This window comes from Zea mays, chromosome 4 (genome assembly GCF_902167145.1).
Source record: "Zea mays cultivar B73 chromosome 4, Zm-B73-REFERENCE-NAM-5.0, whole genome shotgun sequence".
In the NCBI taxonomy this organism is placed as follows: Eukaryota; Viridiplantae; Streptophyta; class Magnoliopsida; order Poales; family Poaceae; genus Zea; species Zea mays.
The window spans coordinates 138,719,686-138,735,094 of record NC_050099.1 but is presented as its reverse complement, the minus strand read 5'-3'; the positions used below and the strand labels follow the sequence as shown (position 1 = coordinate 138,735,094).

Below are 15,409 nucleotides of genomic sequence, written 5' to 3'. Positions count from 1 at the left end.
AAGGATCGAGTCAAGTTAGGGCCGGATCATAAAAACAATACAATTTTGAAGTAACAAAATTAAGGGCTTTGTTGATTTGTGAAGCAAGTATTAGGGCTATGATCCATTACCACCTATAGCTCCGGGCCACCTTTTCCGGAATGTTGGCACCGGGTGGCTTGCGTTGGGGCGAGCGATAAATCCATAACAACCAAAATTGTTATGATATTGTTCTTTGCCCATGGCCTTCGTATCATATACAAGCTCGTGCATACTGCAAAAGCATTTCGCGCTTGGCTCCAGCCCTTGGCTTCTTACAGCCCAGACAAAAATCCCCATTCTAATAATAGCTTCGGGGGTTATCTGATGAAGGTAAATCTGATATATTTTTAGCACTTCAACCACAAACTTACTCAAAGGGAACCGAAGTCCAGCTTTGAAGAAGCTTCGGTAGATCACAACTTCATTTTCTTCAGGGGCAGGGACGTTGTTGTCTCCACCAGCTCTCACAATAGACATATCTCGGAAATACCTTCCTCTCATGTTCTCAAGATGACTTTGTTTGATGGTTGATTTTCCGAAGATTGAGTGACTTGGCCTCCAGGGCCGATCCTCAGAATCTTCGTCCCCACTTTCTACATCATAGCTATCACTGTCACCAGTATCTTCAGATAGGCCCTCCAGTATATCCTTAGTAATCTTCTCTGTATTTGTTTTTGCCATTGACTCAATAAATCCAGTAATATAAGGATTCACAGCTTTCTTCTCAAAAAGCTTCTCCTCTTCAGTCAGCTTCGTCTCAACAGGAACTTTCTTGTCTTGAGACATTTCTTCTTCAGAAATGACGAAAATGTGTCTTTTTAACCGAAGCTTAGAAAGCTTGAAAAACTAGCAAGCGTTAGTGAGCAAGAGCTATGAAATTGAGGAAGTAAAGCAAATGGCACAAGTAGCGTATCAAATATAGCTGGTGTGAGTCCTTATTTATACGCTCAGCACGCTCCAAATTGGGGGCCCCGTTTGTCAATGACTTTTGCTATTCTAGCAAAGGGAAGGTGTTTTTTCGGACCTTCGGCTTAAGGCCTTCGTCCATGTCACGGTCTGAATTCGTTATCTTAAACAAATTAATATTGCGAGGGGCTACTGTTGGGGGCCTTCGTCCTCCGAAGGTCCTCAAAAACGTGATTTAACAATATCTTTCAAGTGTGACATATGAACAGGTACCTTCGGACTCGGGTTAAAAGCATGTATGATGTAAAAAACATGATCGTAACGAAGGTTGGAGTTGCTATGAAGCTACGCGCAAGGGAGCTTCGGCTAAATAGCGAAAAAAGGAACCGACTTAAAGAGGAAAAGGCTATCTACTCCTCATAGATTTGTCTATAAATCAATAGTAAATATAAAGGGCATGAATGTAATTTCTCACAGGCTGCGTCATGTGCCTATAAATAGATGAACAGTAACCCCGTACTGTTCACGTTGACTTGTATTCGCTTGTGTGTCACGCTTGTACTTTTACCTTCTATCAAGCCGAAGGTACATTTGTAATTCAATATTGTTTCTGTCTTTCCAGGATAATATGATGGGAATGAATTACCTTCTATCAAGCCGAAGGTACATCGTTGTGTATCCTCGCGTAGCCAGATGTCTCCATGCCATCCGCGACACCGGCCATCTCCGCGCCATCTGGGACCTCGGGTGGCGGCGGTGGCAGCTGCAACCCGAGGTATAAATTTCTAGCGCCCCTCTCTCTTTAATTTACGACTGGATCTAGATTAATCGGTCTGATTGGTTGGCCTTTGGTTTGGTAATTTCAGGAAATTCTTCATTGGATGGCTCCCGGGACACCACAGATGGTAGGTTAGTCCATTTTTCCGTTTTGTGCTGGTAGTGTTCCATGCTTGTACTTATTTCTACGGGCTGGAAGAGAGATCACGATTCTGTTGTACAATTTACCAAGTTTTTTGGGTTGAGGTTGGGACGTGGGTTGAGGTTGGGACGTGGGGTGGGGCTTGGTGTGGTGGACGATATATTATCATTGATTTAATTTTTTGGTGTATGTATTTTTTCACTGCAGTTTTGTAGAGGTACTACGCGATGCCCGGACGCCGCCTCGCTGTGATGCTCTCCCGATCTCCACGTCTCGCAGGGGACGACACGAGGCTATCGATCGACGCGCTGACTTCGTCATTGAACCCCTTGTATTAACTTTACCACTATTAGGTTGCAGATGAATTTATCAAGGTGGACATTAGCGGTGTGAACAAGCGCGTGATAAGGCTGTCCAACGTGCGGAAAAGGTGGGCATAGTGGATTATCGATGGGCACCAGGTGACTGTGACAAATATCTAGGAGGGAGCAAGGGAAGACGATGGCAACGATTTGCTAGAGATGCAGACATATGACCCTGAGACATATAATGACAAGGTCATCGGAGCGCTCTGTGTGGTGAGTGTTCTGAAAATTGTATTGTAACTTGCAGGAATTAGGGATGGCACAACCAGTTTCGCATATTGTATAGTAGAAGAAACATAGTAATTTCAACTACTTGTTAAAAATAGCAACGAACTGTAGTGGATTTCATAGGTAGTAGGATTTATGGAATTACTTTGTGTAGACTATTTGTTCACTTGTTTGGGTAGTAGTATCATGGCCAGATCATTGTCATGGAGGCAAGCATGTGCTCAAGACTAGAATCATGACCAAATCTTTGAGCTAGAGATATGAGGCCTTATTTTAGTCAATTGTTCAGTGAATGGAGGGAAGATGCACGGCGATGACATGACATAACATTATATCACAACCATTGTTTAAGGCAAATCAAAAGAGAATTAAAATGACATATATGGCCAGTGTGCATAGTTGTATACATCGCACATCCATGACTGCGATGTGTGGTATAGTACTCCAACGGTGTGAAAACAAATGTCCAAAGTTATTTAGAATAATTTTGAATTTTCCCATAACGAATTTGCCTTAGTTGCATGCCCAGTATTTTTTAGTGAGCTATATGCACCTTTGAACGCGGAGCTCCTCCTGGAGCTTCATCACAAGGCGGGTGATGATGTCTGTCTCTGCTACAGCTGCTAAGGGCAGCCGATAGGTGAGCTCATTAAGCTTTCACTAAGATATGTTTACATGTACATTCAATATATTTTTGTGTCCTATTTTATTTCATAATAGATGGAGGCATTTAAATACATTCATGGACTTAGATTCTCTGGTTTGGAAATTAGTGTGAATCTAGAGTAGGTTCTAATACCACGGAACAACAAGGTTTGTATGTCAGCACCCAGGGATAACATATGAGTTTGTTTGCGCTTACTTCTTTGTAAGGTGTATTTTGGAATAAGCGTGAACTGTAATGAGATGTTTACTAACCTAAAATAAAATATTTTCCCTTCGTTTTTCTAATATATGCCAGAAGCTATAGAAGCATGGCGTGTTGGGAAGCTCAAGGACATGAGAAGTACATCTTCTAAGAATTTATCAAATTTTGGCCTCTCTAGTGAAGATTCAAATACGGGAGCTTACTTGAAGTTGCTATGATGACATATTTATACTTTTTTTTATTTTGTTAACAATTATAATGCCATCTGGTTCGATATTTAGGGATGTTAAAGCGAGCCTTGGAGTTTAACTGGCAAATGCTATTGGAGGACATTGGTCTTTGGATACCTCCCACTATATATCATATCGAACATGATGACAAACCTGAGAATGAACCAGAAGGTTATTTCGTTTACGCTGCTTATGTTGCCAGCATTGTTGATTACATCTTATGGGTCATTAATGGTGACCAAATTGTGTAGTAATTTTAAATTGCTCCAAGAGACAATTGAATAATGGTTCTTGATTGATGCTAATGTTGCGGATGAAGAGATAATACCAGGTCCACCTTTGCCCCCTGAATGCAATACTGAACTGCATACTGATTATGGTGGCACTGCTGTTAGATGGGGCTTAACACATCACAAAGAAAGTGTCGCAGATTGTTGTCAAGCCTGTATAGACCAGGCTAAGATGGCCAGACCAGGAGCCTTAAAGTGTAATATTTGGGTTTACTGTCCGTCTGAGTATGGATGCTACTCGCCAGACAAATATGAACACAAACATCAAGAATGCTGGTTGAAGCAGGTATTTTCTATTGTCGTCTATGTGTATATTTAAGTACTTAACTAATCTAAGAGATTACTTAAGTCCAGCTCTCATGCGCAGTTGGTGACGTACCAAATTTGTCATGTTTCCTGGGATAGTGAATTCCAAATTGTTTTATGTTTGCTGCATATATGATACAAGTATTGATTTTTTAACAATGCTAGGACACATGAGGTGTAGCTATTGGGCCTCTAACTTGGTTATCATGGTTTTGGGCCGTGGGTAGAGCAGGCAATGCAAGTGCAGTCTGGCACAATCCTGGTGGTTTGGTATTGAGTTATGTTTTCTTTTACTTGATAAAACAATCTTGTTCCATCACTTAGTTAATAGCTCAATATGTCCACTAGTTCTGATGATCCATGTCTGCGCAGTGTTTCTTTCCACAGTTTGCGCTTGCGAACATCCGAACCCCGTTTTCATCTTGAATTCAACTTATGTTGTATATCGGGTAAAATGTGGCTTGTGATCGATCAATATAGTTTTCGGCACCTGGACCAGGTGGCAAGTAATAATTCTGGTTTGGAAATTTTCGGACAGTTCCACCACATTCTGGCGTCACCTTCGTCTGATCCTGGAGGCTATTGGAGCCGCTGCAAGTCGGATCCTGGTGGATGCAGCGCAACACAGATCGCAACCCTCCAAGGTTAACTCTCTGTTAAGCAGATGGTACAGATTCATATTGTACTGAACAATCATCTGCGATGTTCTAAACTGAAGCTATTGTTTTCATGGCATGATTCAAATTTTGATTTTGATTTTTTTGGGCAGGACTGAGAAGTGGAATGTTTACATCTCTGAGACAGTCTGAAAGCAAACCGAAGGCAGGGGTGTTCATCAACTCCTGCTTCGCGCATTGCCAGAGTGAGCTGCAGGACACATGGTTCGCACCAAATTCTCCATCCATAGATAACAAGGTACATGAAATTTTTTAGCACACGAGCTGTATTTTAGCCTTAGGTGGTGCTTTGGCTAACATTGTAGAGTTCCAGAAAATTGCAGAGGTGGTAGGTGATTGGTACTTTGAAAGAGGAGCTGCCGTGGAGATTGACTGCGCCTATCCCTGTGATTCACAGTCTTGTCGCAACCTTATACCAATTGATAAGGTTAGTTGCTTCCGTGAAAAGAGGTTAACTGTTTTGGCAAAATAAATCTACTGGTTAGTAACTCTTCTGCCAAAAATGGAACTGACAAAAAATTCATCATTTGACATAGGAACTGAGGATGTATTAGGAGTTCGACAGACGATTATACTCAATTATCATCATAATAAAAAACACTCTTCTAATTGTTGATGATGTTATGTTACTTGCATCAGATAGCAAACCACCCTATTGTACAATCTGTTGGTGGAAACATGTTTGTGTTGTGCGTTCCAGGTTGTCTGTTTCTTGGTAGCCTTTTTTGGCTGAATTGGTGATATACACAAAATCTATTTACTTGTTAGAGTATACTTTGTATTGCACCCCTGATATCCAGGCCATTGCTTGTGTTTTCTATGATTCATTTTAACTGAAGTTTTCACGCTGTGAAAATTTTCTACCGTGCAGTGGTTAAAATTTCTCACCACGCACTGGAATGTGTTCCATTATGGTTTCTGAAGCTCTCCAAAATTTCTATGATGACTGATTTATTGGAATGCTACCTCAGATGGAACATTTCAGTGCTATTTATAGAAGATGGAACATTGACCACAAAAAAATGTAATCCATGATGTATCTGAAAGTGAAAAAACAAAATTCTGCAATGGTGTAGACACTTGAGTAGTCATTTTATTCCGCATCATAAAAAATATTGAATTGTGCTATGGAGTTTTTACGGAACAACTGGAGCATTGGTTCCGGTTCCTCTCTGCCTAAGGTTGATCAGGCTGATGGAAATGGATGGTCTTGATATCCAGGGCGCCAGCCACTCGGGCACAAAAACTGCTCTATTATCTAAAATATTCATGCCCAGAAGTAGTTTTCTCTCCCTTTTATGCACATTTGAGATCTAACGTTTGTACATGATGGTCTGAAACTATAAAATGCTATTTTAGTTTTCTTGAATTTATTCTTTCATGACTTAGCATTCATATTTTTTATTTCCATGTTTTGACCATGTGAGGAAATCTGAATGAATATTCAGGTTCTTTCTTTCTTTAAGAAATTCCCTTTAGATACTTAATGGTGAGATGTTGTTCTTGGACTCTTCCTTCCAAACGAAACTTCGTTTTTCCCATCAAAGTTCTGGTATTCCATTCATGTATACATTACCAGAATGGATCTTGTTCCACCTGAGAAGTAATTTTGGCTGTATTGGTTTGCATTTCAGGCTGACCACCCTAGATTAAACTTCAAAGACCGGTACCCTAAGCCATACAGAGATTCTCATCCGACTGCCCCTGTTGTTGTGCCATGGATGTCAGGTGTCATTACTGCAATGTAGTGGTGAAATAGGTAGATTAAAACAATGAAATTTATATGTGGCTAGGATCATAAATGAATTACAAAATCTTTTCTCAGAACAGTATAACACATATTTGTATATAAATTGTTGTGTTATTATATATTTCCGTTGCAACGCACGGGCACTCACCTAGTAATGTTATATGATTGTTTATGTTGTCTCTTATATTTCATATGCTTCTTCTTTTATTAACATATACCGTGTTTGTGAAGGCATGTCCTTCATAACCTTCGTCTGAAGATCATTATATCCTAAGGGAAATAATGCTTCGAAGGACGAAGGGCATTAACATTTAACATTTTGTGTTGCCTTGTTCTTAACTCATAGCATTTGAGAACAAGTGACCAACAAAAAGATTACACATAATATCACCGAAGCTCATCCGCATTCCAAGATCTAGGTATGTCGCTGCCGTCCATATCCTTCAATCTGTAAGAACCGGGCCTCGACGAAGATACCACCAGAAAATGTCCTTCCCACTTCAGCTGCAATTTGCCTACTGTGTCCGGATTGGCCACTCTCCGAAGCACCAAATGCCCTGGCTTAATATTTTTCAACCAGACTTTTCTATCACGCCATTTTATTGTTTCGGCTTGATATTTATTGATGTTCTCCACAGCCTGAAGTTTGGTCCCTTCTATAGTATCTTTTGCTACGTGGTAATCAGCTTCGTCTTCTGCCGAAGCTGCTGTTTTTATTGACTCTGCTTTAGCTTCTTCTGAGGTTATAGCTTCGTCACCAAATAATAGTTTAAAATGGGTAAAACCTGTTGATCTTGATATGGTTGTATTGTGGCTCCACATCACTTTAATCAACTCATCTGGCCACTTTCCTCTAGGCTGATTGAAGATTAGCTTCATTATTCCCGTCATTATAATGCCATTTGCTCTTTCGACCAGCCCGTTTGACTCCGGATGCCTAACTGATGAAAAATGAATCTTCGTGCCAATTTGATCACAGAAATCCTTGAACTTTTCAGCATAAAACAGTGTTCCATTGTCCACAGTTATAGCCTTTGGCACACCGAAGCGACAAACAATATTTTGCCAGAAGAATTTCTGGACTGTAACCGAAGTTATTGTAGCCAAAGGCTTCGCTTCAATCCACTTAGAAAAATATTCTACATCCACCACAATATATCTCAAATTACCTTGCGCTGGTGGAAGTGGGCCTAACAAATCTAGGCCCCATCTTTGCAACGGCCAAGTAGGTTGTATTAGCTGGGTGAGAGATGAAGGTTGTTTCTGGTCTCTTGCACATTTTTGACGATGTTCACATTTTTGAACTAGCTCTGTTGCATCCGAAGCTGCCTTCGGCCAGTAAAATCCTTGTCTAAACACTTTTCCCAGCAAGGGCCTAGACCCAATATGAGATCCACACAGACCTGCATGTATCTCCTTCATTAATTCAATATCTTCAGCTCTTGATAAACACTTGAGTAGTGGAGAACAGACTCCATGTTTATATAATTCCCCTTCTATTATCACATACGGTCTTGTCCTTGCTTCCATTCTCTTATTATAAGCTTTGTCATCCGAAAGACAATTACCTTGGAGGAAAGATATAATTTCAGTCATATAATCTTCACTATGTATTGGGGAAATTGCAAGCACTGCTCTCTCCATTAGTTCAACCAAAGGTGCCTTTATTGTTTCAAAAATACTTCCGAAGGTAGAGGGAGCCCCTGTGCTGCTGACTTGGCTAGCAGATCTGCATGCTCGTTTTCTCCTCTTGGAATATTTTTGACAGAAAAACCTTCGAAAGAAGCCTCCAACCTTCGAACTGTATCCAGATATTTTTCAAGCTTCGGGTCTCTTGCCTTGTTACTTTTGTCTATATGGCTAGAAATGACTTGAGAATCAGTTTTCATGATGGCCCTTCTTATTCCCATTGCCCTTAACTTCCGAAGCCCCAACAGAAGTGCTTCGTATTCAGCAATATTGTTTGTGCAACTGAAGTCAAGCCTTGCTGCATAACATGTTTTGACTTTTGAAGGCACAACTAGGACAACAGCCGCTCCTGCACCGAAGGTTCCCCAGGAACCATCGCAGAACACTGTCCAAGCTTTGACGTTTTTGTTTATTTCTTCTTCCTGAGCCCCTGGCGTCCAGTCAGCGATGAAGTCTGCTAATGCCTGGGACTGAATTGAGGATCTATGCACATAGTCAATAGTGAATTCATTAAGCTCCGCAACCCATTTTCCAATCCTTCCAGTAGCTTCTCTGTTCCTCATTATGTCCTTCAGAGGCTGTGACGAAGGAACAATTATGTGATATGCTTGAAAATAATGCCGAAGCTTCCTAGAGGCCATTAACACAGCATACAACACCTTCTCCAATTCTGTATATTTTTTCTTTGATAAACTTAAAACTTCGGAGATGAAGTACACTGGAGCCTGGTTTTTGACTTGGCCATCTAGCTTCTCCTGTACGAGCGCCGCACTCACTGCAGAGTGCGAAGCTGCCACATATAAGAGCAATGGAGCCCATCGCGAAGGTGGAGTTAGTGTTGTTAAATCAATCAAGTATTGCTTCAACTCTTCGAAGGCTTTTTGTTGAGCTGGGCCCCATTGAAAAACTTCGGCTGACTTCAGTATTTCAAAGAATGGCATATTTCTTTCTGCTGATCTGGATATGAATCTGTTTAATGATGCTAGTCTACCTGCCAGCCGTTGAGCCCCTTTCTTTGTGCTTGGCGGCTCCATCCGAAGGATAGCTTCAATCTTGCTTGGGTTGGCTTCAATTCCCTTCGTTGATACTAAACAGCCAAGGAACTTGCCCTTCTTCACCCTAAAAACACACTTTTATGGATTTAACTTTAGGCCAGCTTACCTGAAATTGGCAAATGTCTCTTGCAAATCAGCAATGTGATTTTCTTGCTTCGTGCTTTTCACTATGATATCATCAACCTTGGCTGTCATTCTGCTGAAGCTTCCTCCAGCATTTTTAAGTCCCTCAGACATTCGAAGATAGCAATATGTGCCACTGGGGGTTATGAAGCTAGTCTTCGGCTCATCTTCCTTCTTCATCCATATTTGATGACAGTCTGAGTAACAATCCAGTACTCTCATGAGCTATGAAAAAGTTGTTGCATCTACTAGAGAGTCTATTCTTGGCAATGGGAACTCGTCCTTTGGACAAGCCTTGTTAAGATCTATAAAATCAATGAACATTCTCTATTTACCGTTGGCCTTCTTCACCATAACAGTGTTGGCTAGCCACTCTGGGTATTTCACCTCTCTGATAACACCAGCACTAAGAAGTCTCTTCACTTTGTTCCGAGCACCTTCAGCTTTGTCTTCAGACATTTTCCGAAGCCTTTATTTTTTTGGCCTGAAGGATGGATCCACATTGAGTGAATGTTCAATGACATCTCTGTTGACACCACAGAGATCATTGGCTGACCAAGCAAAGACATCTTTGTTGTTGAATAGGAATCTTAGCAAAGTCTTCTCTTGCTCTTCAGATAGCTGAGACCCCAGCAGTACCCTTTGTTCTGTTGTGTCTTCACATAGGAGCATAGGCTTCGGCTGATCCACCGAAGCAGCCTTCTCTCTTTTGTATTTATACTACTCACAGGCTTCGGCTCCATCTATATTATGGATTGCCTTTGAATCTGTCCAGTTTCCTTCGGCTCTTCTGGCAGCTTCTTGACTCCCATGGACAACAATGGGCCCTTGTTCCGAAGGTATCTTCATGCATAAATATGCTGGATGAAGTATCACTTCGAAAGCATTAAGTGTCCCTCGACCAATGATTGCATTATAGGGGTACTCCATGTCAACAATGTCAAAGACAACCTGTTTAGTCCTTGTGTTATGGACGAAGCCGAAGGTCACTGGCATCCTGATTTTGCCGAGTGCTACAATATGCCTTCCTCCGAAGCCACAAAGAGGGTGTGTAGCATCATGAATCTTATCCTCTGGTTCTTGCATCTGTTTGAAGTCCTTAGCAAATATGATATCCGCTGCACTGCCTGTATCAACCAGAACATTATGGACCAGAAATCCCTTGATGACACAAGATATGACCATATCATCATTGTGAGGGTAATCTTTGAGCTGAAGGTCCTCCTGGGAGAAGGTGATTGGGATGTGGGACCATTTTGACTTGATGAAGGGTCCATTCACCCCAACATGCTGCACCCTTCTCTGCGCTACTTTCTTCTGCTTCTTGTTAGCCGGCTCTGAGCTTGAACCGCCTGTTATCGGGAGCACCAGCTTCGTAGCCGAAGGTGCTTCGAGTTTGTTGTCAAACGAAGCCATCAGCTCAAAAGTGGAAGTGAGTTCACCGGAGGTGGGCGCCAATGTTGGGGACTTGTTCTCAAATACTTCAGCTTGACAGAAGGCAAAAAGTCCGAGCGTGACGCGCAAGCGAATACAAATCAGCGTGAACAGTATGGGGGTACTGTTCACCTATTTATAGGCACGGGACGCAGCCCGGTCAAAATTACATTTATATCCTCTACAACTAGTTACAATCATGGTATTTTCCTCTTTAAGTCGGTGCAGCCCTTCGTCTGAAGGCATGTCACTATGCCGAAGCTCCCCGGATGGTAGCTTCGGTGTGTACCTTCGCGCTATGTTTGCTTCTGTGCTGATCTTCCGAAGGTGTTTCTTCTTAAAGGACCTTCGGCGATGAAGCAGACCCCCCCAACAGCTCCTATGGCTAGTAGCTCTCATTCTTCAGATGACAAAAACAACCATGCCTATCTTTATGCTCATGTTAAGAATATTTCTAGTGTTGCTCATCATGATAGTTGTTATGATCATGATGTTTTACCTACTCGTCATGATGTTGTTTTTGACTCTCATGTTATGTATGCATCATCTAGCTCTACACATACTCATGGTAGGAATAGACCTAGGTGCCATGTTCATCATGTTGTGTCTCATGCACCTAGGAATGCATCTAATGGCCCAACTATGCTTTATCATACTTATGATGCTTTATTTGTACTTATATGTAAAAATAATAAAGTAGTGGCTAAAAATTTGGGGACTAAGTGCAAGAGACAAAACTTGCATCTGGGTTCCAAAGTCTTATGTGACTAACCTTGTAGGACCCAACAAGGGTTGGGTACTTAAAACCCAAGCTTAAGTCACCTTGCAGGTTTATGCATCTGGGGGCACAAGTTGGATTATTGACAACAGATGCACAAACCACATGATGGGGGAGAAGATGTTCACCTCCTACGTCAAGAACAAGGATTCCCACGACACGATCATATTTGGTGATGGGAATCAAGGGAAGGTCAAAGGTTCGGGTAAAATAGGCATCACTACCGAGCATTCAATTTATAATGTGTTCTTAGTAGAATCGCTTGGTTACAATTTAATTTCTATAAGTCAATTATGTCATATGGGCTATAATTGTTTATTTACAAATATTGATGTATATGTCTTTAGAAGAAGTGATGGTTCATTAGCTTTTAAAGGTGTATTAGATGACAAGCTCTCTTTAGTTGATTTCACTAAAGAAAATGCCGATATAGATACATGTTTAATAGCTATGTCTAATATGGGCTGGCTCTAGCACCGCCGCCTAGCACATGTTGGAATAAAGAATCTTCATAAGCTTCTAAAAGGAGAACATGTGTTAGGACTAACCGATGTCTGTTTTGAGAAAGACAGACCTTGTGCAGCGTGTCAGGCAGGGAAACAGGTGGGAACTAATCATCCATGCAAAAATGTGATGATAGCATCAAGACCACTGGAACTCCTCCACATGGATCTCATTGGGCCTGTTGCCTATCTTAGCATCGAGGGATGTAAGTATGGTCTTGTTATAGTTGATGATTTTTCTCACTTCACTTTGGTATTCTTTTTGTAGGATAAAACAGAAACCCAAGATACTCCAAAGCGCTTCCTAAGGAGAGGTCAAAATGAGTTTGAGCTCAAAGTGAAGAAGATTAGGAGCGACAATGGATATGAATTCAAGAATCTTCAAGTGGAAGAGTTTTTTGAGGAAGGCATCAAGCATCAGATCTCCGCTCCTTACACACCACAGCAAAATGGTGTAGTAGAGATGAAGAACAATGTTTGGAGAATATAAGACGCCTGATCGGTTTTGGTAGGAAGCTGTAAATATAGCTTTCCATGCCATAAACCGGCTCTATCTTCATCGCCTCCTCAAGAAAACATCTTATGAGCTTCTAACCGGTAACAAACCCAATGTGTCATATTTTTGTTTCTTTGGAAGCAAATGCTACATCTTGGTTAAAAGAGGTAGACATTCAAAGTTTGCTCCCAAAGCGGTAAAAGGTTTTTTACTAGGTTATGATTCAAATACAAAGGCATATAGGGTCTTCAACAAATCGTCGAGTTTAGTTGAGTCTCTATTGAGGTTGTATTTGATGAGACTAATGGCTCTCCAAGAGAGCAAGTTGATCTTGATGATGTAGATGAGGATTAAGTTCCAACGGCTGCAATAAGAACTATGGCAATAGGTGATGTGCGACCGTAGGGACAACAAGATCAAGATCAACCATCTTCCTCAACATTGGTGCAACCTCTAACTCAAGATGTGGAACAGGTACCTCAAGTTGCAAGCATAAATCAAGGGGGTACATGACGAAAAGGATAAAGAGGAAGAAGTACAACATGCACCTCCAACTCAAGTCCAGGCCACCATCCTCTGGAATCATCCAGTGGATCAGATTCTGGGTGACATCAGCAAGGGAATAACCACTCGTTCACGTTTAGGTAATTTTTGTGAACATTACTCTTTTGTCTCTTCTATTGAGCCTTTTAGGGTACAACAAGCCTTGCAGGATCTAGACTGGGTGTTGGCCATGCATGAAAAGCTCAATAATTTCAAGAGAAATGAAGTATGGAACCTGGTGCCACATCCAAAGCAAAATGTTGTGGGAACCAAGTCGGTGTTCCGCAACAAGCAAGATGAGCATGGTGTGGTGACAAGAAACAAGGCTCGACTTGTGGCAAAAGGTTATGCCCAAGTCGCAGGCTTGGATTTTGGGGAGACTTTTGCTCCTATAGCAAGGCTCGAGTCAATTCGCGTAATATTGGCCTATGCTGCTCAACACTCTTTTAAGTTGTTTCAAATGGACGTGAAGAGCGCCTTCCTCAACGGACCAATCAAGGAGGAAGTGTACGTGGAACAACCCCCTGGCTTTGAGGATGACAGGTATCCCAACCATGTGTATAAGCTCTCTAAGGGGCTCTATGGACTTAAGCAAGCTCCAAGAGCATGGTATGAATGCCTTAGAGATTTTCTCATTTCTAATGCTTTCAAGGTTGGGAAAGATGATCCTACTCTCTTTACTAAGACTTGTAATGGTGATTTGTTTGTGTGCCAAATATATGTCGATGACATAATATTTGGTTCTACTAATCAAAAGTCTTGTGAAGAGTTTAGCAGGGTAATGAAGCAGAAATTCTATATGTCGATGATGGGCGAGTTGAACTACTTCCTTGGATTCTATGTGAAGCAACTCAAGGAAGGAACCTTCATCTCCCAAATGAAGTACACTCAAGACTTGCTCTTGGATCTCTAAGAAACAAACATCTGTTGCCCTATCCACCGCTGAGGCTGAGTATGTTGCTGCAGGCCAATGTTGCGCGCAACTACTTTGGATGAGGAAAACCCTCTGGGACATTGGCTACAATCTGAGCAAAGTTCCACTCCTATGTGATAATATCCTTCAATTTGCCTTCAATTGGACCTATGCTCATGCTCATATCAAAGTAGTTAGTCCAATATGGTGTGTTGGACACTTAATCACCAAAATAGGTAGAAATGGCTATTTAGCACATTTCCCTTTCATGTAGCTATTATAGGGTGGTCTAGTGCACCACCGGACCACCATTGTTGATAGTCCGGTGAATTATAAAATTAATTCCCGAGGGCGGCCTATTCCTTCGTACAGGCAGTCTGGTGCACACGAACCTGGACCGGTGCACCAAGCTGCCTAAGCCTCTAATCAGGCCCACTGCCCAATCGGTTTGGTGTGCCACCGAATCCTTATTGTTGGCAGTTCGGTGCGCCCAGACAAGCTGCAGTTAGGCCTTCCTTCTCCAATCTTTCTCCTTTTGACTTCAACTTCTTGGAGGACTTTCCTATGACTTACTTTCTCTATAAATCAAGTTAGAGAGCAAAGTAAAGTACCAAACACATAGAAAAAGGAGTATGGAACCTGTTTGAACTCTCCAACCTCTCATACTTAACCTTTTCACTATTTTGCTCATTTTAGTCTATTTGAGGTTGGGGTTGAACTCCAAACCCTCAAGTCGTCTTGACTTGATCTGGATTGCTATCCATGAGCTCCAACACCCTACCATGGTCACATAGAACACTTCCAAACACAGGAATAACCCAAACTAAAGGTTAGAGTGAACTTAGCTCTTTGGGTCACTTCAAGGTTCTGACTTTGATCTGTGAAGGCCTTATCTCTACTCGTTTCGTTTAGCACTTTGATTTCTGTTTAAGTTAATGACTATGTGCATGTTTCTGACAACGTGATGTAATAAAGTAATACCTTTTTACACTATTATTCGAGCATTGTGTGATGATGTCCAGTTATAAAATTGTTGTGTACGTGAATTTATGATCCTGGCACGTGCATGGTTCGCATTCGGTTTACCTTCCAAAATCGGGTGTGACACTTATGAAGGTTCTTCATCCCAACATGTGCTAGACAGCGATGCCAAAGCCAGCCCATGTTTGTCTTAGCAACTAAACATGCATCTAGATTGGCATTTTTAGTAAAATCTACTAAATAAAGCTTACTGCCAGATACACCTTTAAATGCTAATGAACCATCACTTCTTCTAAAGACAGTTACATCAACATTTGTAAATAAACAATTGTAA

At 41.5% G+C, this 15,409-nt stretch overlaps 2 protein-coding genes across 2 annotated transcripts; both read left to right on the top strand.

Moving 5' to 3' along the window:
* Window positions 1–1,628: 1,628 nt before the first annotated feature.
* On the top strand, window positions 1,629–6,558 carry LOC111591341 (uncharacterized). The gene is made up of 10 exons (XM_023302304.1): window positions 1,629–1,702; window positions 1,794–1,832; window positions 2,054–2,063; window positions 2,200–2,276; window positions 2,979–3,042; window positions 3,213–3,252; window positions 3,401–3,496; window positions 3,589–3,706; window positions 3,849–4,113; window positions 6,445–6,558. Exons 1-10 carry the CDS (start codon window positions 1,629–1,631, stop codon window positions 6,556–6,558), a joined length of 897 nt encoding a protein of 298 aa, XP_023158072.1.
* On the top strand, window positions 4,588–5,614 carry LOC103655539 (pectin acetylesterase 2). The gene is made up of 4 exons (XM_008682271.4): window positions 4,588–4,777; window positions 4,903–5,048; window positions 5,124–5,237; window positions 5,347–5,614. Exons 1-4 carry the CDS (start codon window positions 4,588–4,590, stop codon window positions 5,362–5,364), a joined length of 468 nt encoding a protein of 155 aa, XP_008680493.1. The 3' UTR covers window positions 5,365–5,614.
* Window positions 6,559–15,409: the final 8,851 nt, after the last annotated feature.